This window comes from Capricornis sumatraensis, chromosome 15 (genome assembly GCF_032405125.1).
Source record: "Capricornis sumatraensis isolate serow.1 chromosome 15, serow.2, whole genome shotgun sequence".
Classification (NCBI taxonomy): Eukaryota; Metazoa; Chordata; class Mammalia; order Artiodactyla; family Bovidae; genus Capricornis; species Capricornis sumatraensis.
The window spans coordinates 74,750,112-74,771,521 of record NC_091083.1 but is presented as its reverse complement, the minus strand read 5'-3'; the positions used below and the strand labels follow the sequence as shown (position 1 = coordinate 74,771,521).

Sequence of the window (21,410 nt, the reverse complement as noted above, 5' to 3'; positions counted from 1 at the left end):
ACTGGGTGACTCTCTTTCAGTGAGTGTCTCAGGGATCTAGACATCTCTCTTTCTTAGATGCCACTGTCTTTAAGTACACCTTAGAAAGTCTTTGCAGTAGGGCAGGTGAGAAGGATTGTTGGGAAGAGATTACTTTTGTGGACTAGTGTTGCACATGTGGAGATCACTTTATGATACATTTCCAGGGTTTACCACGTTGTCTTCCCCACATGCAAAGTGGCCTGGAAATGTAGAGTTCTCATGTGTCTAAGAGAGATGATCTCAACAGTTTTCCATAGGCCTACTATCATCTTGGCTGTATGTTCCTCTAAAGACCTGGAGGCTGATCTCCGTTTAGGATGATCAGTCAGCTCTTCCAGTGAACGCTTGAGATGCTGCAGGCTCCTCCACTTGCCATTCAAGCACGTCGGGATCTGGATGCTGTTGGTGGCATTGACTTAGTTCATTTATCTCCCACAGGCTGGACTTCGGTGAGGCAGGAGTGGTGTAAGGATGGGAGAAGGCGGCCCTTCCTGAGCAGTTGGAACTGTTGCTGCTACCCTTTTCTAGGTTTCAAATGGAGTGTGTTGGGTCTCATATCTGTGGCATTCACTCTGCTGTTTTGGTCAGCTGAGGTCTATAGAGGGAGTGGTTTGGAGAGGCTAGTTTGGAATTTGGCAGACAGGCAGCATGGGGAAGGAGCTTTCTAGGTAGAAGTGGTGAGTGTGAGACCAGAAAGAGCAGGTGGAGTATGGGGACTGTTATCGGCTCACTGTTCCTGAAATGTAACTTGGGGTCTGTCTGGTATCCCACTCACAGTTTTAAAAAATGTTCTTTATTGTGGTAAAAGTCACATAATATAAAAAATCCTATTTCAACCGTATGTAACCGTACACTTCAGTGGCACTAAGGACATTCACACTGTTCTGTAACCCTCACCATCATCCATCACCTTAAGTGTTCATCTTCCTAAACTGAAACCTTGTCCCCATCCTCCCTACCCCCCCGGCCCTTGGCATCTACCCGTGTACTTTCTGACCCTATGAATTTGATGCTTCTTAGTACCTCGTATAAAACAGTCTGATAGAACTTAGCGACGAAACCACCACCACCACCAGGTACCTCGTATAAGTGGGATTGAACAGTGTTTGTCTGTACCTAATGTCTATTGCAATGCATTTTTTAAGGTTAACTTATCAAACAGATTGTACCTCCTTTTTAAAATTTTTTATTTATTAAAACAGATTTGTTTTGGTTCATTTGTTGTTGTTTAGTTGCTAAGTTGTGTCTAACTCTTTTGGGACCCCATGGACTGTAGCCCCGCAGGCTTCTCTGCCCATGGGATTCTCCAGGCAAGAAGGCTCGAGTGGGTTGCCATGCCCTCCTCCAGGGGATCTTCCTGAACCAGGGATCGAACCCACATCTTCTGCCCTGGCAGGTGGTTTCTTTACCATTGAGCCACCAGGGAAGCCCACTGGTTTATTTAGTCAACAGATACTTCTTCAGCCCCTCCTCTCTGCCAGCGCCATTTCCCAGCCAGTCTAAAGCTTATTGCCTAGTGGAAGCTGGTTGACCGGCCCTGTCCTTGCCTTTCAGAGGTCACCCTTCTTCACACTGTCTGGGGTGCAGTCTCCTCTGCTGTCTGCCCCTGACCTTTCCTGTTATCTCTTAAGACTTCCGTCTTTGTCTGTTGACCCATATGCATCCACATGGTCCATCCATTCTTCCCTCAGCTCCCCAAAGCACAGTGACACGGCTGCTGCTTGTAGCCAGCTCTCACTGAGGGCTCGGAGGGGCTTGACACTACAGGACAGGGAACTGTTGCCAATCCATGGTCAGAAAGGCTTCCTGGACCACACCAACCTGGGATCCCCTCAGGCAACCCAATGCCAGCCTTCATAGCACATTTGGAAATGCAGTTTCTTACTAGTTTGCTTATTTACTGTCTGCCTCACTCATTCTTTCTAGTGATGGCATGCCTCTTATAAACCACTGTATAGATAGCACCTCGTTCTCTGCTCCATCTACCCTAAAAGCGCGATTAAATAATTGTGAAAGAAAGAATGAAGACATGGAAGCAGACAGAAATTTTAGTTTCTACCAGTGCATCAGTCATTTCCCATCACAGGAAATTTCTCATGGTCTCTCACCTTCTGTAGGTGTCCGCTTTACATTATGTTTCTTGGACCTCTCTCTCCCTCTCTTTTCGTTCTCTCTCTAGGTGTCTATACTGCAAATTCCTGTTGCTGTCTAGTGCAGAGCTATTTAAAACCCTGAACTCAAGCCCCAGACTTGCACTGCCAGAATAGATTCAGCCCTCCTTTGTCCAGCCCGACTCGTTGGGGCTGCTAAAGACTGACTCTTCCAGGTTTCCATACTCAGAAAGAAAGGGCGTGGAGAGAGCTTTGCCCTCGTAGGTTTACTTTAGCAGTGTTGTGGCTATATTCTGTATCAGATCTGTCAACAGGCCTCCCACCACCATTAAGCAGAGGAAACCCCAGGTCTGGGTACAGAAGAAGGGTTTTGACCTTTGTTGCTGATGGAGAAGGGGGAGTGGTATTACATGAGGCTGCAGACACAGGCAGGGGTTGTTCAGGGATGGTTTCTGTATGTGGATCAGAACCACAGATGTGGTTTGGATGTGTGATAGGGGAACCAGTGGCTGTTCAAGGAAGGGAGGTGATGGTGTGATGAGGTCTGAGCAGCCAGGAGACAAGAAGGCACTGGAAATGTGGACCAGCACGTAAAGCTCAGTCCTGGTGGTCTCTCCTTCTCTGCACATCCTGCCAGCTCACCCTGGAGTGCTCTTTCTCCTGCTCTGTGCTGGTGGAGGTGCTCCTAAACTTCAAAGGCCTGATTATTTCTCCCCTTCTACCTCCCATCCCAGAATATAGTCACCTTTTGCTTCTCTGTTCAGACCAGCATTTCCTGGTTGCAGCGCCTGTTCTATACATCACGTCTCTCAGTGTCACCTGGAGGGAACTTAGAGCCCAGAGCGTGTGCTCAATCCAGTTTACACAACTCATTGTAAAGTGCTGGTGGTGGATGGCTTGGACTTTTAGGGAGAAGCTTTAAATACTGACAGCCTTGACTTCATTATCTTCCTGGGGCACAATTGTCTAATTCTCTACAAATTTGATTTTTACTCCATGAAAACTGCTCTTATAGGGAGGGAAGTAGGTGCTGAGAATTTTTGCTGTGCCAGTTACTTTTTCTATATTACTCCATTTTATCCTCCTGATATTTCTGCCAAGTGGATCTTCCCCTCCGTATTCCAGGTAAGGAAACTGAGACACAGATGGTGAAGCATCTGGTCCCGGCTGACCCGGCTTTGCAAAGCTGAGATCCGTGTCTCGCTTTGCAGGACTCTGAAGCTGGTGCTCCGCCCGCTGCCTCGCAGCATCTCTCCACGTTGGAGGAAGCAATTACAGAGGCATGCCCTGGCATTAATTTTTTCTACTTAGATGGGGACGTTGCTGTTTACTTTCTCAGGAAGGAAGATTGAAATCAATGTAACTAGCCTTATTAACTTTTTTAAATAGGGGGCTTGCAGATGCCACTGTCTTTCCTTAGAGCACCAAAGCAAATATAAAAAATTCCGATTTGCTTGCCTTTAGGAAAAGAAAATCTCCTCCAGAGTTTAAAATTCAAAGCTGTAAATGAAGAGCCACTGAGATGGGGGGTAACGAACCAAGCCTCAGACATAAGGATATACTTACCCATGTCTCTTTTGTCTGCAGGTGGCTGTTCCTTTGATGAGCACTACAGCAACTGTGGTTATAGCGTGGCCCTGGGGACCAGTGGGTTTACCTGGGAGCAGATTAACACATGGGAGAAACCAATGCTGGACCCAGCGGTACCTACAGGTACGTGACCAACTGTGCTTGAGGCTCTGATGGGGGTGGTAGCTTTTACAGTGACTCATGGAGAAGAATTTTATTCTGGGTTGAGCTGTTGGGGAGGGCAGTAGGTAACTCTGTTGGTAGTAAGTTCATCACCCCCAGAGGTATGCAAACCAAGGCTAAGTGTATTCTTAAGGGTATGGTACAAGTGTCATCTGGATTCAGGAAACTTTTAGATTTCTTTGACCTTTGAGATTTTGAACTTTAGCTACAAGTGGGGCATCCCTGAATTTTGTCTGGGAGTCTGAGAGTAATGGGACCTTAGGGGAGGAGCACTTCTCCATAATTTGGGGTCATTTCTTTCCTCCTGGACTACACAGACACAGCTTGTAAATAAATATACAGGGCGACTTCTACAATCCAACTATTACTGGTAAAGTTGATGTCCCAACACCCTGAATGACAAATATATTCTTTACCAAGGGGACTGAAGGCCTAGTATACATTCCTGATGAATACCTGCATGAAGCAGGCCTTTGAGAATTATAGCCAGTGTATTCCAGGGAAGGTGTGCCGGAGGAAATGCTTTTGTTCTAGTCGGGCCTTCAGAGGATTGGATGATGCTCATCTACACTGGGGCTTGCTGTTTGCTTTACTCAGGTCTCCAACTCAAATGCTAATCAATTCTGGAAACCCTGTCTTAGACACACCCAGAAATAATGCCATACCAGCTATTGGGACATCTCTTAGCCCAGTCAAGTTGACACACAGTATTAACCATCACACCATGAATGGCCTCAACTCTCCACCGAACTTCAGTTGCCATCAGACATCCCTTAGAAACTTGATGTATGTGACCCACTGCACAGCTGCCTTGTCTTCTCAGCTGCTCTGAGAGACAGCTTTGCCAGCATGTCATTAAGCTGGAGACAGAAAAGTATGCAGAGGTGTCCAGGTGCGGGTGAAAGGGTGATCAGAGATGTCCAGCTGAGGGTGTGACCAGTGTGACCATACTGACTCTGAGCTTGGCTCCAAAGCAGGAGGCTTGTATCTTGGCTCTACCTTTCCTACTGAGGACATCAACTGCTTGTGTATCTTTCTCCTGCATGTAGCCATAGCCCCCTAGGTATCATAAAGCTGTGACATGGTACAAAACTGAGCTTTTCAGATACGGTAGGATCCTACTTTACATGAGCAGAATGGCCAAAACTACACAAGCTGGTTAGTAAGGTGACCATGGGACCACCTCTAGGCCTGTTGTCCCATCATAATTTTTTAAAATGCGGACTTTTACTCTCAGAAATGTCTTCGTTTATGTAATAGAATCACTCTTTCCATTAGAAACACCAGGAGTGTAGCATGCCTGTGCTGAAGGTTACTTACCATGTCTTCTGTGCTCTGTGTGGCCATCATTGATGTTGGCCAAATAAATTCAGATCTTATGAAAAGTTAAAGTGTTAATCGCTCAGTCTTGTCTGACTCTTTGCTACTGGATGGGCTGTAGTCCACCAGGCTTCTCTGTCCGTGGGATTCTCCAGGTAAAAATACTGGAGTGGGTAGGCATTCACCTCTCCAGGGGGTCTTCCTGGTCCAGGGGTCGATCCCAGGTCTCCTGAATTGCAAGCAGATTCTTTACTGTCTTACCCACCAGGGAAGCCCCCAGACCTTACAGTGCACGTGTGTATGTGCCGTATGTGTGTATGTGTTGTGTGTGTATTTGCACACATGCGGCCTCTTCTGGCTCATCCTTAGACCACTAGATGCCCTGTAGGGTCATGCAGGCTCTCCAGACTCAACATCTCCCAAATTGAACTCTTGATTCTTCTCCATCTACTCACGCTTTAGCGCTCCTTGTCTCAAAAGGCCACTTCATCACTCTGGTGCTGATTCAGAAACCCAGGGGTCACACTTCTCTCTTCCCTCTCTCCGCCTCCCTCTCCTTGTCAATCACTCCATCCTACCCCTTCAGCCCCTGAGCCCATCTCAGGTCTGCTCACGTCTCTCCACCTCTGCCGCCACTGCCCTGGTGCCATGCCATGCTATCCACCCTCGCCTGGGTCACAGGTAGACTTTCACACAGGCTTTTCAGCTTCCTCTTTTTTAGAAAATTAACTTTATTGGAGCATAGTTGCTTTACAGTATTGTGTTGGTCTCCACTCTGCAGTGAAATAAGTCAGCCCTGCATGTGCGTATGTCCCCTCTGTTGGATTCCTCCCCCTTCAGGCCACTGAAGAGCACTGAGCAGAGTTCCCTGCGCCACACAGTATGCTCTCGTTAGTTGTCTGCTTTATACATGGTATCAATAGTGTTTATACATCAGTCTCAACTCCCAGTTCCTCCCACCCTCCATTTTTCACCCCTTGGTGTCCATACATTTGTTCCCAGGTCTGTGTCTCTATGTCTGCTTTGCAAATAGGATCATCACTACTATTTTCCTAGATTCCACATACATGCATTAATGGCTTCCTCTTCTGACTTTAATCCACTCTCTGCACAGAAGCCAGAGATTGTTCTAGAATATTGGCCTGTTTACCTTACCTCTTCCTTTCATTGCCCCCACCCAGCCTCTGCCTGGAATCTTTTTGAAGCTTTCCTCTTGCTCTGAGGAGAGAAGACTAATGCCCAGCAGTGGCCTCTGAGGCCCTGCAGGCCTGGTCCAGCCTCCCCATATCATGATCTCACCTGTGCTCACTTCACCCTGGATTTTATCACTTATATGCCACTGAAAGATGAACTGCCCAGGTTGGTAGGTGCCTGATATGCTACTGGAGAAGAGTGGAGAAATAACACCAGAAAGAAGGAAGAGACGGAGCCAAAGAGAAAATAACGCCCAGGTGTGGATATGACTGGTGATGGAAGTAAAGTCTGATGCTGTAGAGAGCAACATTGCATAGGAACCTGGAATGTTAGGTCCGTGAAACATGGTAAATTGGAAGTGGTCAAATAGGAGATGGCAAGAATGAACATCAACATTTTTGGAATCAGTGAACTAAAATGGACTGGAATGGGCGAATTTAACTCAGATGACCATTCTATCTACTACTGTGGGCAAGAATCCCTTAGAAGAAATGGAGGAGCCCTCATAGTCAGCAAAAGAGTCGAAATGCAGTACTTGGGTGCAGTCTCGAAGACGACAGAATGATCTCTGTTCATTTCCAAGGCAAAACGTTCAATTTCACAGTAATCCAAGTCTATGCTCCAGTCACTAATGCTGAAGAAGCTGAAGTTGAACGGGTCTGTGAAGACCTACAAGACCTTCTAGAACTAACACCCAAAAAAGACGTCCTTTGCATTATAGGGGACTGGAATGCAAAAGTAGGAAGTCAAGAGATGCCTGAGGTAACAGGCAAATTTGGCCTTGGAGTACAAAATGAAACAAGGCAAAGGCTAACAGAGTTTTGCCAAGAGAACCCACTGATCATAGCAAACACCCTCTTCCAACAACACAAGAGAAGACTGCACGTGGACATCACTAGATGGTCAACACCGAAATCAGATTGATTATATTCTTTGCAGCCAAAGATGGAAAAGCTCTATACAGTCAGCAAAAACAAGACCGGGAGCTGACTGTGGCTCAGATCATGAACTCCTTATTGCCAGATTCAGACTTACATTGAAGAAAGTCAGAAAAACCGCTAGGCCATTCAGGTATGACCTAAATCAGATCTTATGATTATACAGTGGAAATGAGAAATAGATGTGAGGGATTAGATCTGATAGACAGTGCCTGAAGAACTATGCACAGAGGTTCATGACATTGTACAGGAGGCAGTGATCAAGACCATCCCCATGGAAAAGAATGCAAAAAGGCAAAATAGTTGTCTGAGGCCTTACAAATAGCTGAGAAAAGAAGAGAAGCAAAAAGCAAAGGAGAAAAGGAAAGATATAAGCATCTGAATGCAGAGTTCCAAAGAATACCATGGAGAGATAAGAAAGCCTTCCTCAGTGATCAGTGCAAAGAAATAGAGGAAAAGAATAGAATGGGAAAGACTAGAGATCAATTCAAGAAAATTAGAGATACCAAAGGAACATTTCACACAAATATGGGCTCAATAAAGGATAAAAATGGTATGGACCTAACAGAAGCAGAAGATATTAAGAAGAGGTGGCAAGAATACACAGAAGAACTATACAAAAAAGATCATGATGACCCAGATAATCATGATGGTATGATCACTCACCTAGAGCCAGACATCCTGGAATGCAAAGTCAAATGGGCCCTAGGAAGCATAGCTGTGAACAAAGCTAGTGGAGGTGATGGAATTCCAGTTGAACTATTTCTAATCCTAAAGATGATGCTGTTAAAGTGCTGCACTCAATATGCCAGCAAATTTGAAAAACTCAGCAGTGGCCACAGGACTGAAAAAGGTCAGTTTTCATTCCAATCCCAAAGAAAGGCAATGCCAAAGAATGTTCAGACTACTGCACAATTGCACTCATCTCACACACTAGCAAAGTAATGCTCAAAATTTTCCAAGCCAGGCTTCAGCAGTACATGAACCATGAACTTCCAGATGTTCAAGCTTGATTTAGAAAAGGCAGAGGAACCAGAGATCAAATTACCAACATCTGCTGGATCATTGAAAAGCAAGAGAGTTCCAGAAAAACATCTACTTCTGCTTTATTGCTTATGCCAAAGCCTTTGACTGTGTGGATCACAACAAACTGTGGACAATTCTTCAAGAGATGGGAATACCAGACCACCTAACCTGCCTCCTGAGAAATCTGTACAGAGGTCAAAAAGCAACAGTTAAAACTGGACATGGAACAACAGACTGGTTTCAAATTGGGAAAGGAGTACATCGAGGCTCTATATTGTCACCCTGCTTATTTAACTTATATGCACAGTACATCATGCACAATGCTGGGCTGGATGAAGTACAAGCTGGAATCAAGATTGCTGGGAGAAATATCAATAACCTCAGATATGCAGATGGTACCACCCTTATGGCAGAAACCGAAGAAGAACAAAAAAGCCTCTTGATGAAAGTGAAAGAGGAGAGTGAAAAAGTTGATTTGAAACTCAACATTCAGAAAGCTAAGATCATGACATCTGGTCCCATCACTTCATGCAAATAGATGGGGAAGCAATGGAAACAATGAGAGACTTTATTTTGGAGGCTCCCAAATGGTGACTGCAGCCATGAAATTAAAAGATTCTTGCTCCTTGGGAGAAAAGCTATGACCAAACTAGACAGCATGTTAAAAAGCAGAGATACTACTTTGTCAACAAAGGTCCATCTAGTCAAAGCTACGGTTTTTCCAGTAGTCACGTATGGATGTGAGAGTTGGACTATAAAGAAAGCTGAGTACCGAAGAATTGATGCTTTTAAACTGTGGTAATGGAGAAGACTCTTGAGAGTCCCTTGGACTGCAAGGAGATCCAACCAGTCCATCCTAAAGGAAATCATTCCTGAATATTCATTGGAAGTACTAATGTTGCCGCTGAAACTCCAATACTTTGGCCACCTGATGTAATGAACTGACTCATTTGAAAAGACCTTGATGCGGGCAAGATTGAAGGCAGAAGGAGAAAGGGACGACAGAGGATGAGATGGTTGGATGGCATCACCGACTTCATGGGCATGAATTTGAGCAAGCTCTGGGAGTTGTTGATGGACAGTGAAGGCTGGTGTGCTGCAGTCCATGGGGTCGGAGAGAGTCGGACACAACTGAGCGACTGAACTGATTGATTGAGAATGTTCCAGACCCTTTTCTGCCTCAGGAACTCACATAAAATTGGCACCCTTCGTACAACGTTTGCCTGCCCCTGTTCTCTTGGTCTTCCTCTTTGTATCTCCGCTCTTGCATCACTTCCTTAGGCTGGTGCTCCCTAGATGCTCCAGGCTGGGTCACCTCCTTCTGTAAATGTTCCCCATTGCACCTTATACTTTTCCTCAAAACATGCATCACTGATGTACCTGTTCAGTGTATGTTGTATCCCCAAATGAGAAGTTCCATGTCAGCAAGGACCATGACAGTCTTCTTCCTGGCTTTATTTTTAGTGTTTAAGTCAACGCATCATACACAGTATGTATGAAATACAATTTTATTGGATGCATGCATGGATGGATGGGCAAATAGTCTTTATCAAGTGTTTCTTTGATGCAGGAATGAATGATAAGCATTCTTACATGCCTTTGGGCCTTTCCTTAACTGATCACACATTTAAAGTCTTTGCTATCATCCTTCCATTCTATAGATCAGGAAAGCAAGGTTCCCCCCAGCCGAGGGGCACTGCTGCTTTCCCCGCCACGACGCTCTCGCTCCTGGAAGGAACAAGCCTTGCTTCTGATCTTCATTTTCTCAGCCCCTCATTATGGCACAGTGGCGTTTCATAAATATTGGAGTGTGCTAATACAAACTTTTGAGCTGTTCTAAATAGAGGCATTTGATAATGATCACTGAAATTATTCTGTCATGATGCGCCTGTGGATTTCAGCAGCTCTGCGTGCTTCTTAGGCAGAGAGGCATGAAAGTGAATTTGGATTAGGTGAAATTGTTTGTTTTTCTCTTGGGCAAAGACAGAGATCTTCCTCTTCCTTGGGTACAGCCGGCAGTTTCCATCCTCTTGGAAATCTAATATGATGCCAGTATTCAGATGTCCCACAAGCTTTCACTGAGCCCCTTCTGTGGGTCAGGCTCTGTGCTAGGCTCTGGGTCAGTCCGCCCATGCCCCTTGGGCGCTTCCCTGGCACATAGGATGACCTGAACTCTTCACCATGCGTGCAAAGTCCTGGATGACCTAGTGTCTCTTCTGAGGCCCTCTCCTGCTCTCTCAAAATGCTCCAGACACACTGGCTTGTTTTCAGCTCCTGATTCAGGGCCCTTGCGTGTGTTGTGCCCTCTCCCTGCAATGGTTGTCTGCTCTTCACTTGCCTGGTTCCATCAGGTCTCAGCATCACCCCTTCTCCTTGGTCTGTCTGATGAGAGACCCCCTTGAAGTTCTGTCTTATAGCATCCTGTTCTCCGCTTTCAAAGTCCTCATCATAGGCTTGTTATGGGCCAGCTTCTTCCAGTCCTGCACTGTAGCCTGCTGACACTGGGCCTCCATCCCTCTGCCTCGATTTCTTCATTATTAACGTGGGAACCAGCGTGAGAGTTAAGTGGACTGGTGTCTGTATGAGTATCGGCACATAGTAGGCTGCATTGGTGCTGCTTTCCTTAAGTTCTTTTCTGCTTGTTACAGGGCCTGAGACTGTCAAAGTCCACCTTGGAACCTTGTCCCTTCCTTCAAGCTCACCTGCCCCTAGATGCTGATTTGCACAGGTGACCCTTCTAGCAGGAGGTCTGCTGTGGGCCCCGATGGGCCCAGAGAGGCTTTTCCATACCCAGGATACATGCTACCCAGAGGGAGGTCGCCTCCTCCATCTTCTCTGTTAATTCAGTCCGCACTCAGCATCTGTCTTTCTCTTTCCTCATCCCCTTCCTTGAGAAAAACCCTCAGGCTAGCATTCCAGGCTTCACATCTGGTTTTGTCCCCACCTCGTCTTTGCAGGGTCTGTTACAGACAGTGGGTGTTACTGCACCCTCAGACTCTCCATCTAAGCTTCCATCTTGCCCAGGGAACTAACTGGAACTGCCTCTGATTCCCAGCTGTGCCACCCCCAACTTTGGCATGAGTTTCCACATGTTGGCAGTGAGGTCCAGCCTTGGGCCCGGCCAGAGGGTTTCTGGGGAGCCGAGGGAAGAGGAAAGTGCCAGCAGCTCTCTTTTAGAGGTGCTTAAGCTTGGAGGCAGTGGGACTGGGAGGTTTCCCTCTATTTCCTTCTGATGCTTGTAGGACATTAAGTGTCAGAATGAACCTCAAGCTGAAAACCCAAGTGCGCAAGAAAGGAGGCATTTGCATCAGCCTGGATGTGCCCCTGAGCCTCCAAGGAATGAAGCCTTACTTTGCAGTTGTTCTTTGACCTCCCCCTTTCCCTCGGGGTCTACAAATGTCCTGGGGCTTAAACAGGTCCTTGTGGTTTCCTCTGAGAAGCCCGCCCTCGCATTCCTTATGGTCCCTCTGGATCCAGTGATCCTGCTGCTGCTTCCCCAGGCTTGGAGCCCTTGTCCTGAATCAACCCGGCCCAGATATCTCACCAAGGATCTCTTTTGGGGTCTGTCTCCTCCTCAAGTATTACCATTCGGCAGTTTTGAACCAACAGATCCATCTCTTTCCTCTTTTCAGTGTAGGAACTTCTTCCCTTTCCTTCCTAGCCCTCAAAGCCACAACTCATCTTAGGCCAGCCCTTCTGAGACCCACAGCATAGTGTCTTTAGAAAGTTTAGACCTTAAAAAAAAAAAGGAAGAAAGAAGGAACCCTTGACTTCAAGCAGCTTCTTCTCTCCATCCTGTACAAATCTCTAGAGCAGAGAAATACAAAGTGTTCTTGCCTGGAGAATCCCAGGGACAGGAGAGCCTGGTGGGTTGCCGTCTGTGGGGTTGCACAGAGTCAGACATGACTGAAGCGGCTTAGCAGCAGCAACTGTTAGTTATCCGATTGGAAAGGGCAGGGGTTGGAAAAGATCCAGAGTAAACATACAGACAGGAATATTTCAACCAATCAGCTGCCGTGGAAGCAGGCACGGATCCTGGATGGTACTGGCTTTTCCTTCATGCCACTAGCCTCTTGGCCAGTTCACTCTAATAGATGCTAATATTTATAGTTCCTGCCAGTTCACTGGAACTGCTAATATTTATAGAGAGAAGGTTGGGGTCTGTTATGGGTTGAATTGTGTTCCCAAAGAGATAAGTGGAAGTCCCAGTCCTTGGCACCTGTGAATATGCTTGTATTTGGAGATAAGGTCTTGGCAGATGTAGTCAGCAAAGATGAGGTCATGCTGGTTATCCTGAGCCCTCGTAGAGTGTCTCTGGTGGAGGAGAAGTGGCACACAGCCACACAGGGGAGAAAGCCATGTGAAGCCAGAGGCAGAGACTGGAGTGATGCATTTACAGGCCCAGGAAAGCCAAGGATTGGCAGCAGACCCCAGGAACCAGAAGAGGCAAGGAAGGATCCTTCCTGGAGTCTTGGGGTGGGAGTGGGGGGTTGTATGTCCCTGCTAGCACCTTGGTTTCAGACTTCTGGACTCCAGAACTGTGAAGGAATAAGTTTCTGTTGTCTTAAGCCTCCTGGTTTGTGGTAATTTGTTACGGAAGCTCTGAAAAACTATTCCTAGGTCAGTTACACATCTGTACCCTGACCCCGTCCCCTTCTCTGCATTTAGAATTCACACCAGAATTCCGTCAGTCCTGGGGCTTTTGCTCTCTTTTAAGGGAACTGGCATTGACTATGTGATCACTCTAAACATGAATTGGGTTAGGCATTATCCTGTGCATTTCGTCTAACATGTCACCATCCTGTGAATTCTGAGGTATTGTCTCTTCTTTATTTTTGAGAAAACCAAGCCACAGAGTGATGAAGTGATTGGTCCAAGGTCACATAAATTTTATATGAAAGAGGAGCCAGGCTTCAACCCCAGGGTAGAGAAATATATATTGTATACTTGGTGCTGCCATCAGCTGAACATCTTCTAAGTTATTTCTACGAACAGTCATGATTCATGATGGCAAAAATAATGCATATTCGTTGTAGAGAACAGGCACAATAGGGATTTCTATAAAGAACAAAAGTCATCTGTGCACACAACCTTACATCAATATCTATCTTTCTATGTTATGCTATTTTTAAGAATTTTCCCAGGCCATTATGTATTCCTCAAAAGCATGCTTTCTAAAAGCTTCAGAGTCTTCTCTTCCAATGACTGTTCTGTGATTGATTTAGCCACCTTGTTTTTGCAGGCTTAAGTTCCTCCCAGTTAATGTGACTCTTCAGTCACATTGCAGTGGATGTTTTTGTACAGAGACAGAGATCTCTGAGCTCATCTCCAACAGAAGTTATCAAATCTGCTTTCATCTATCTGTCCATATTTCTGTACTCCCTGGTGTACCAAATGCAGAATGGTTGTGTATTATTTTTGAGATCTGGAGGAGGAACATCATCCACATGTCAAATGTGGAATCCTGGAAATTCGCCCATGAGTTGATGTGGGGAAAAATGCTTGTGAATTCTGAAGTCCTACATACAAGTCAGGAACTGGTAATGGGCCAGAGTGCCATGCATTCCAGCTCTTAGCGCAGCGGATAGAGACCTTCCGGGGATGAGCAGGAATTATGCTCTAAATAGTAATCAGCCAGAGCAGCCCAAGCACTGGCTAGTCAAGGTGGACATTAGCTAGAAAAGCAAGATGGGCTCTCCCTACTGGATGAAGAGCGAGCCTCTTCATCGTCTCTGTGCTGAACTCCTGTTCTTGTAAGCTGGGGTGCCAGCTTACATTTCACTTATTTTACTTATGTGGAATGCCAGTGCCTGGGATGTAGGAAGTAGCAGTGAATCTTAAATGACCTGCTCTTATTAATAACTGGATATTCTTCTGATACGACCCCAGTGTCTGTCTCCAGCCTCAGCCCCCTCTCCTGGCCTCTCCTCTTACCTTTCCTCTGCTGAGTAATCACAGGAGAGAAGCCTTCATGATTTTGTTTTGCGAGTCCAGCCTCCAACCCTGCTTCCTAACTTGGGTACTCTCATTGTGTGGTATCTTGGTGGATCGTGGAGCAGGTTGCTGGCAGGTGAAGGTGCTAGAAATTTACCACCCCCAGCAGCCTGGGCATGGCTGGACTTGTGACCTGGATTCAGCCAGCAATAGGAAGGATGAGTTAGCAGTCAGAGGCTTGTGTAGTGGGCGTATCCATGGAGGGGCAGTGGCTGGGCCACAAGAGGTTGTCCTAAAAAAGGATGCTGAACTACCTCCTTCTTGGTCCTCTAGAACCACCATAGTTTTTGCTTCCTTTCCAACCTATCCTTCAGCTTTCTGTTCAGAATGAAACTCCCAATATTCTTCCAGACCATTCAGTTTTTGAGACAGATTGTCATTGTTTTTTCTTGTTTTTGACCACAAACACTGAAGACCAGACCATCAGGCCTCTGGCTCAAGGGCACCTCCTGTTCCATCTCTTCTTATTGGTAGAGGATGTAACCTCCTCCAGGAAGTCTTCCCTAATTCCTCTGTGCTTTTATGATTGAGTTTATGATATATTTTCCCTGATTTCTCACTAAGACTGTGAGCTAGTTGAGGGCGTGGGCTGCCTCTCATTGCTGAATTTCTTGTGCCCTGCATGGGGTTTAGAATAGGGTAGTTGGTCTGTGTGTGGACTAAATTGCCACTAGGATTATTCGTATTAGGAAAATCAAGAGAGAAATGATGTCTGAAAATTTGTGAAAGAACCATGAGAGGCTGCTTCTTTCTTTGGCATTTTCACAGGACCTGGCGCATCTGTAGCTTTTACACCCCAAATAGCTCCACTCAGCTTGTTGAGGCTGTGGCCTGGCTGGTCAGGCCTTTGATCTGGAGTTGATTCTTGGGAAAAATAAAGGCACCCTGGGGATTACCCTGTCTTCACTCTGGGGCCTGATCCACTCTCACAGATGTGTAGGTCAGCTTATGACCCATGAAGAGGCTCCCTGTTGGAGAAATGTGACTTATCTAAAATCTGAAACTACTGTTTTGTTTTTTTAATGTCATGTTTACATTAAAATGATCAGGAAGAATGGGCCTCTAGGTGGCCTTAATCACTTTTGATATTATGATTGATTGGTTTAAAGCAATAAGCTCTTATGTTCCCATTTAGTTACTGTTGAGTCAATACATTTCCCCCTCTTTAATGATAAAATATAGTATATTCATTCTTAAAGAAATGCTGAATCTGTACATATAAATGAGCTTTCTCTACCCCTGTCTTTGTTCTCTCGAATATTACTGTCAACAAATGGATGTGTGTCAAGAAAGAGAGGGAGGGAGAAAGGAAAGGGAGAGAAGGAGGAGGAGGAAATCAGAGCATATATGTATTTGATAATAGTGACAATGATAGTAGGAAGGTGATATTTATATAGTATTTATTGTGTGGCAGGCACTATCCTAAACACTTAAAATACATTAGCTTATTTAATCCTGGTAACAGTCCTCTGATATAGATATTATGATCTTCATTTTAGAAATGAGGGACCTGGAGGCACAAAAAGATAGAGGACTTGCCAGGCTTGCTTTGGAGCCGGGGTTTGCCTGTAGGAAGTATGGCTTCCAGCCACGTGGGTCCTACAGTCAGTCACCTCACTCTGGTGCCTCTTTAGAATGCAGGTCCTGGGTAGGATCCTGGTTTCTGCACAGCTGGGTCACTGGTCTCTTTTCAGACCCCTGTGTTCAGATCTAACTTTCACCTTCCAGGGCTGCGTGGTATCCCATTGAATAGATGCACTGTAGTTTGCTTAAGGGACACCCGGCAAATGGCAGTGAGAGAAGAAAGGATAAAAGCCAAAATACACCTCAGATACTCAAGTAAAAGGCGAGATCTCTGCCTCCAAATAGCTCTCAGAAAAGTTCTTGCAGAGCATCTCCTATTATGGGATGCTCTTTTATGTTCTGTGAGCTATAAAATTAATTGGGAAAATGACGTCACCCTGCAGTGACCCCAGTCAGTGCTAGTTTAGGATACTTACAGGGATGAATAGAATTGGTAGGGGAAAAAGGCAAGGGAATTGAAGACAAGTTTAGTAGTATTTTTCAAGGAGAGACCAAATAATGACAAGCTCCAAGAATGGCTTGGAAAAGTTACAGGGGATCGTTGCAGTGATGAGACTTAACCTTTGTCAGATAAATGGGAAAACATATCTGTTCTAATACCCACATAGATGCTTGCATTGACCTTCAATTTCCTGTGACATCATACCTGGATTAAAAAGTATTGTATCCAAATGGTATCAATGAATTAAGGTGATGTAGACCCATGCCGCTCAACTTAAAAAGTGCTTCCTCTGATGACAAACTGAGATGTCACTGGCAGATGTGATGAGTTTGAAAGTTTCTATTAATATCTGGGAATGGATTATAAACCACTATTTTGGGAGCAAAATTTTGTGCTATTTGGGTTGGTTTAGTTTACAAGATACAGAGGAACACACTTTTTGTTTAAAATTGAAGTATCATTGATTTAAAACATCGTGTTACTTTCAGGTGTACAGCAAAGTGATTCAGTTATCCATGCATATTACTTCAGATTCAATTCTATTATAGGTTATTACAAGATATTGAATATAGTTTCCTCTGCTATACATTAAATTGTTATTTATGGAACACACAGCCTTTTAAATAACAGTTGTCAAAGTAACAAATATCTCTAGGCTTAAGTAAAGAAAAACTTTATTTGAAGGATTATTGCAAGAGGAGGGGACAGAGCCTATGGGAACAGGAGGAAGCCTGTTATTGCAATGTGGAGGATTGCCCCCGCCCCGCCATGAGATCTGCAAGGGTCTCAAGGTCAAGCAGAAAAGAACTTTTTTTTTTTTTAAGAGAGAACAGAGTGAGGCTAGAAAGAACCATGCATGGAGAAGTGGAATGAGCTGGTGACAGATAAACCACAATTTTTTAGCTTATACATGTATACCACTTACTGGATGATGTTCTAAAGGCTTTGTGTGTTTTTAACTCTTTTCATACTTCAGCACTACTGCGAGCTGGCTACTGTTATTACCCATATTTTACACATGAGGAAACTGAGGCCCAGAATATTGAGGAACTCACCTCATGCTTAATAGTAAACAGAGGAGCTGAGCTTTGAATCCAGGCAGTTTGATTCTAGAGTCGGCTCTGAGCCCCGACCTATTTTTGAGGTAATATGTTATCATATGAAACGTGATTTAAATATGGATGTGTAATGAAATTGTTACCTTTAGGACTCCATAGTACTAATTTAGATACCATCTGGCTACTTTATGCACGGGCGGAAAACTGAAGTTGCCTGAAATCTTTTTGTGGGGTCATCTTTCTGAGAGGATGAGGGGGAAGCCCTACGTCCGGTCACCGAGAGTTGGCCATCCTGCTGGCTTGTTGAGTTGATTGAGGCCGTCAGTGTCTGCCGAATGTAGACGTAACCAGCCTGCAGGCTGTTCTGAATGGTTTGTCAGAAGGGAGCATCATGGATGTCTCGGGCATCAGAGACGTCTCACTGGACTCCCCTCGTGTCCCCTCAGTCTCCTGCGGCTCCCACCCCAGCCACTCCCAAGACAGCCCGAGAGGAAGGTCATGGTGATGCCAGCCTGGAGCAGTGGGCAGTGTTTTCTTGGTTTGTTTATCTGATGGGGCTGTTTCTCCAGAGGCCGGGCCTCCTCCAAGTGAACACCTTCATTTTGAATATATGGATTGCCTTGTCTTCAGTGAGAAAACTGTCCTTCTTTATGTTTTGAAAATGATAGTCATTTGAATTGTAGTTCAAATTGTTGACTTGTAGTTCAATATATTATGAGAGATTTGATAAGAGAAGGAAAATTGTAGTTTAATATAAACACAGTAGGTTTTTTGGGGTAATTTAGTGAAATAACATGGCTGTGTGACTCCATAATATAGGGTCCAGTAATCTGGAAAACCCAACAGTACATTGTAATCCTACTTGGGAGTATCCTGAACCTACAGAGTCCAATACGATGGCCACCAGCCTCATGTGGCTACTGAGGAATTGAAATATGGTTGGTCCTTTATGTATAAAATACACACCAGATTTTAAAAAAACAATGAAAAAAAACTCATTTATAATTTTTATATTGACTACATGTTAAAACAATTGTATTTTAGACATACAGGGTTTTGCAGGGTTTTGACTCAGTGATTAAAAATCCTCCTGCCAAGACAGGAGATGCAGGAGACACAGGTTCGATCCCTGGGTCAGGAAGATCCCATGGAGGAGGAAATGGTAACCCCCTCCGATATTCTTGCCTGAAAAATCCCACGGACAGAGGAACCTGGCGGGTTCCAGTCCACGGGGTCGCAAAGAATTGGACATGACTGAGCAACTGAGCACATACACATTTTCGGTATACTGGATTAGATCAATAATTATTTAAATTAACTCATTTGTTTTACTTTTTAACGGTGCTACTCCGAAGTTTAACGTTAACTACATGGCTCACATTATATTTTTGTTGTTCAGTGCTGTCCTATGTTATCAGATTTTGATTGGACCAATTGCACGCCCACCCACAGGAACGTTTTCCTTCGATAATAAAAACAGCTGGCATTTACAGAGCACTTATTATGTGCCAGGCATTTTAAATGTCTTTTCTCCTTTATGGTTGATGTCAACCCTAGGTAGTATCAGTACCATTTTGTTCCATATTTGCACATGGGGAAATGGAGGCGCAAAGAGATTAAGTAACTTGACCTTAGGCACAGAGTTAGTAAATGGCAGAGAGGGGGTCTGAACCAAAGCCGTCACCTTTTGTCACACTCACATGGGACTTTGTCCGTGCCTCGCTTGCTGACTAACCCTCTGAACCTTGTTTTCCTGACTGAGGAGTAGTCTGGGGCCTCCCTGGGGCCCCTTCGGTGCGTTTTTCCTTTGTTTTCTTTGCGTTTCCCCACCAAGACCATGATGAGGCTGGGAGCAGGCCTCTGGTTAGCCTGGCCCTCTGTCACGTGGGTAGGGGGATGTCCCAGAGTGCCTGTCCCAGCTCTGCCGCTAACGTTGAGACTCTAGGCAGGCCAACAGTTTTTCCTTTGTGTATGTTTTATCCTTTTCTATGAAATAGGTTTAAAAATAAGGAATCCTGAGTTGTAGTCCTCGCTCTGCCATTAATATGCTGTGTAACCTCGGGCCAAGCACCGTCCCTGCCTGGGCCTGTTTACCTTACATATTGAATGGGCCGTCAATTTCCTCTGACTCTAGCATTCTTTAATTTGTAATTGATGATTCAAAAAGAAAAGGAGACCGTTTTTAAATGTAGGAATTAGCTGATAGCATTTACAAAGTAGAACATCTGTGAAAAATTCTTTTGTCCTAGAGACTCCTCCCCACCCCCTGCCCCCTCCTGCTGTCTGCTGTCTTCCTATCTGTTAGTCGTGTAGCTACTTGTGATTCCTGGACAAGAAATTCATCTTCATAAGTGTGTGGAGATGGGGCTCAGGAAGATAAGTCTCCCAGATAAGTGGACGGTACTTGCTCTGTCCTCAGACAGGTCCACAGAACTGTAGTGATCGATTCCATGCCCCCTTAGTATCATGGGTACATCTTCAGATTTAAGTTTCCCACAATTGCTGATTAGTGAGACATTTGGTCATTGACAGAAATTCCCCCCCCCCTTTTTTTTTCCTAAAAAAGACATCCTAGTCTTTTTTTACCCTCTTCTTAATCTCTCTAGTCTCCCCACTATGCTCTGTGCTAACACTCTACACTTCAGCTTTGGAAAGTAGCAGTTGTTCAAACAAACTGTTTTAAAAATCTTCCTCAAATGTTCCAATTCTTTAAAAATTGCTTTTTACCTGAATGTTCATCATTAAGAAACTCAAGTTGCACTTTCTCAGATTTTAGATCATTACTCTTTATTAGTGAAGCAACTTGTTAAAGCTACAGACAAGCAAAAAATATTCTATGCCCTTTGTTAAGAGTGCTGAGAGTTTTCACGGTTAGAATAAGGTTTATAGGCGGAAAGAGGCTTTTCAGCTATAGCTGCTGAAACATATAAGCACGATGACTCTGTTAGTTGGGATTTAAGTGGGAAAGTAGAAACCATCCTAGGTATTTCAATCAGGAAGATGTTTGATGTTGGGTATTATAAAACCTCCAGATAGTCTCATAAAACCTTGGGAAACCCTCACATATATGGTTAAGTAGTCTTCAACAAGGTGCAAAGTCCACGTGATTGAGAAAGGACAGTCTCTTCAAAGATTGTGTTGGGAAAACTAGATATCTGCATGCCAGAGAATGAAGCTAGAGTCTTATCTTATACCATAACAACAAAAATGTGTAAGAAATAATAATGTATGTGTGCTTACCATGCTTAAAAATTAACTTGAAATAGATTAAAAAGCTGAAAACGTAAGACTGAGACAATGAAAATCCTGGAAGAAACATAAGAGGAAACCTTCACAATATTGGTCTTGGCAATGATTCTTTGGACATAACACCAAAAGAAGATTTAACAGAAGCAAAAATAGACAAATGGGACTGCATCGAACTTAGAAACCTCTGTGAATCTAAGGAAGCAATAAACAAAGATGATCTATGGGTAGGAGAAAGTATTTACAGGTCTTATGTGTGCTGGAGAATTAATATCCAGAATAGATGAAAAACTCTTACAACCTAAGAATATAAAAGCAAATAATGATTGAAAAACTGGGCAAAGGGCTTGAACAGTCACTTCTGCAAAGAAGATAAGTGGAAGTAACCAACAGACATATTAAAAGATGTGCAGTAGACCATTAGAGAAATACAAATGAAAACCACAATGATATATCATCTCACATGCATTAGAACGGCCATATTGGTAATAATAATGGTGATTGTAATTTTTTAAAAAACAGAAAATAATAAGTGTTGGCAAGGATTTGGAGAAATTGGAACCCTTGTGCACTGAGGGTAGGAATGTAAACCGATATAACTGCTATGGAAAACAGTATGAAGTTTTCATTAACAGTTAAAAATAAAATTACAGTATGATCCTGCACTCCTACTTCTGAGTATATATATCCAGAAGAACTGAAAGGAATTGAAGCAGTATTGACA

General features: G+C 44.4%; 1 protein-coding gene across 1 annotated transcript in view; it reads left to right on the top strand.

The window, feature by feature from the left end:
- The first annotated feature begins 3,700 nt into the window (after positions 1 to 3,700).
- PTPRT (protein tyrosine phosphatase receptor type T) overlaps positions 3,701 to 21,410 on the top strand; it is an 815,678-nt gene continuing 797,968 nt past the window's right edge. The window contains exon 1 of the mRNA XM_068986822.1: positions 3,701 to 3,845. Within this exon, the coding sequence (XP_068842923.1) occupies positions 3,701 to 3,845 (145 nt within the window). The remainder of the gene's footprint in view (positions 3,846 to 21,410) is intronic.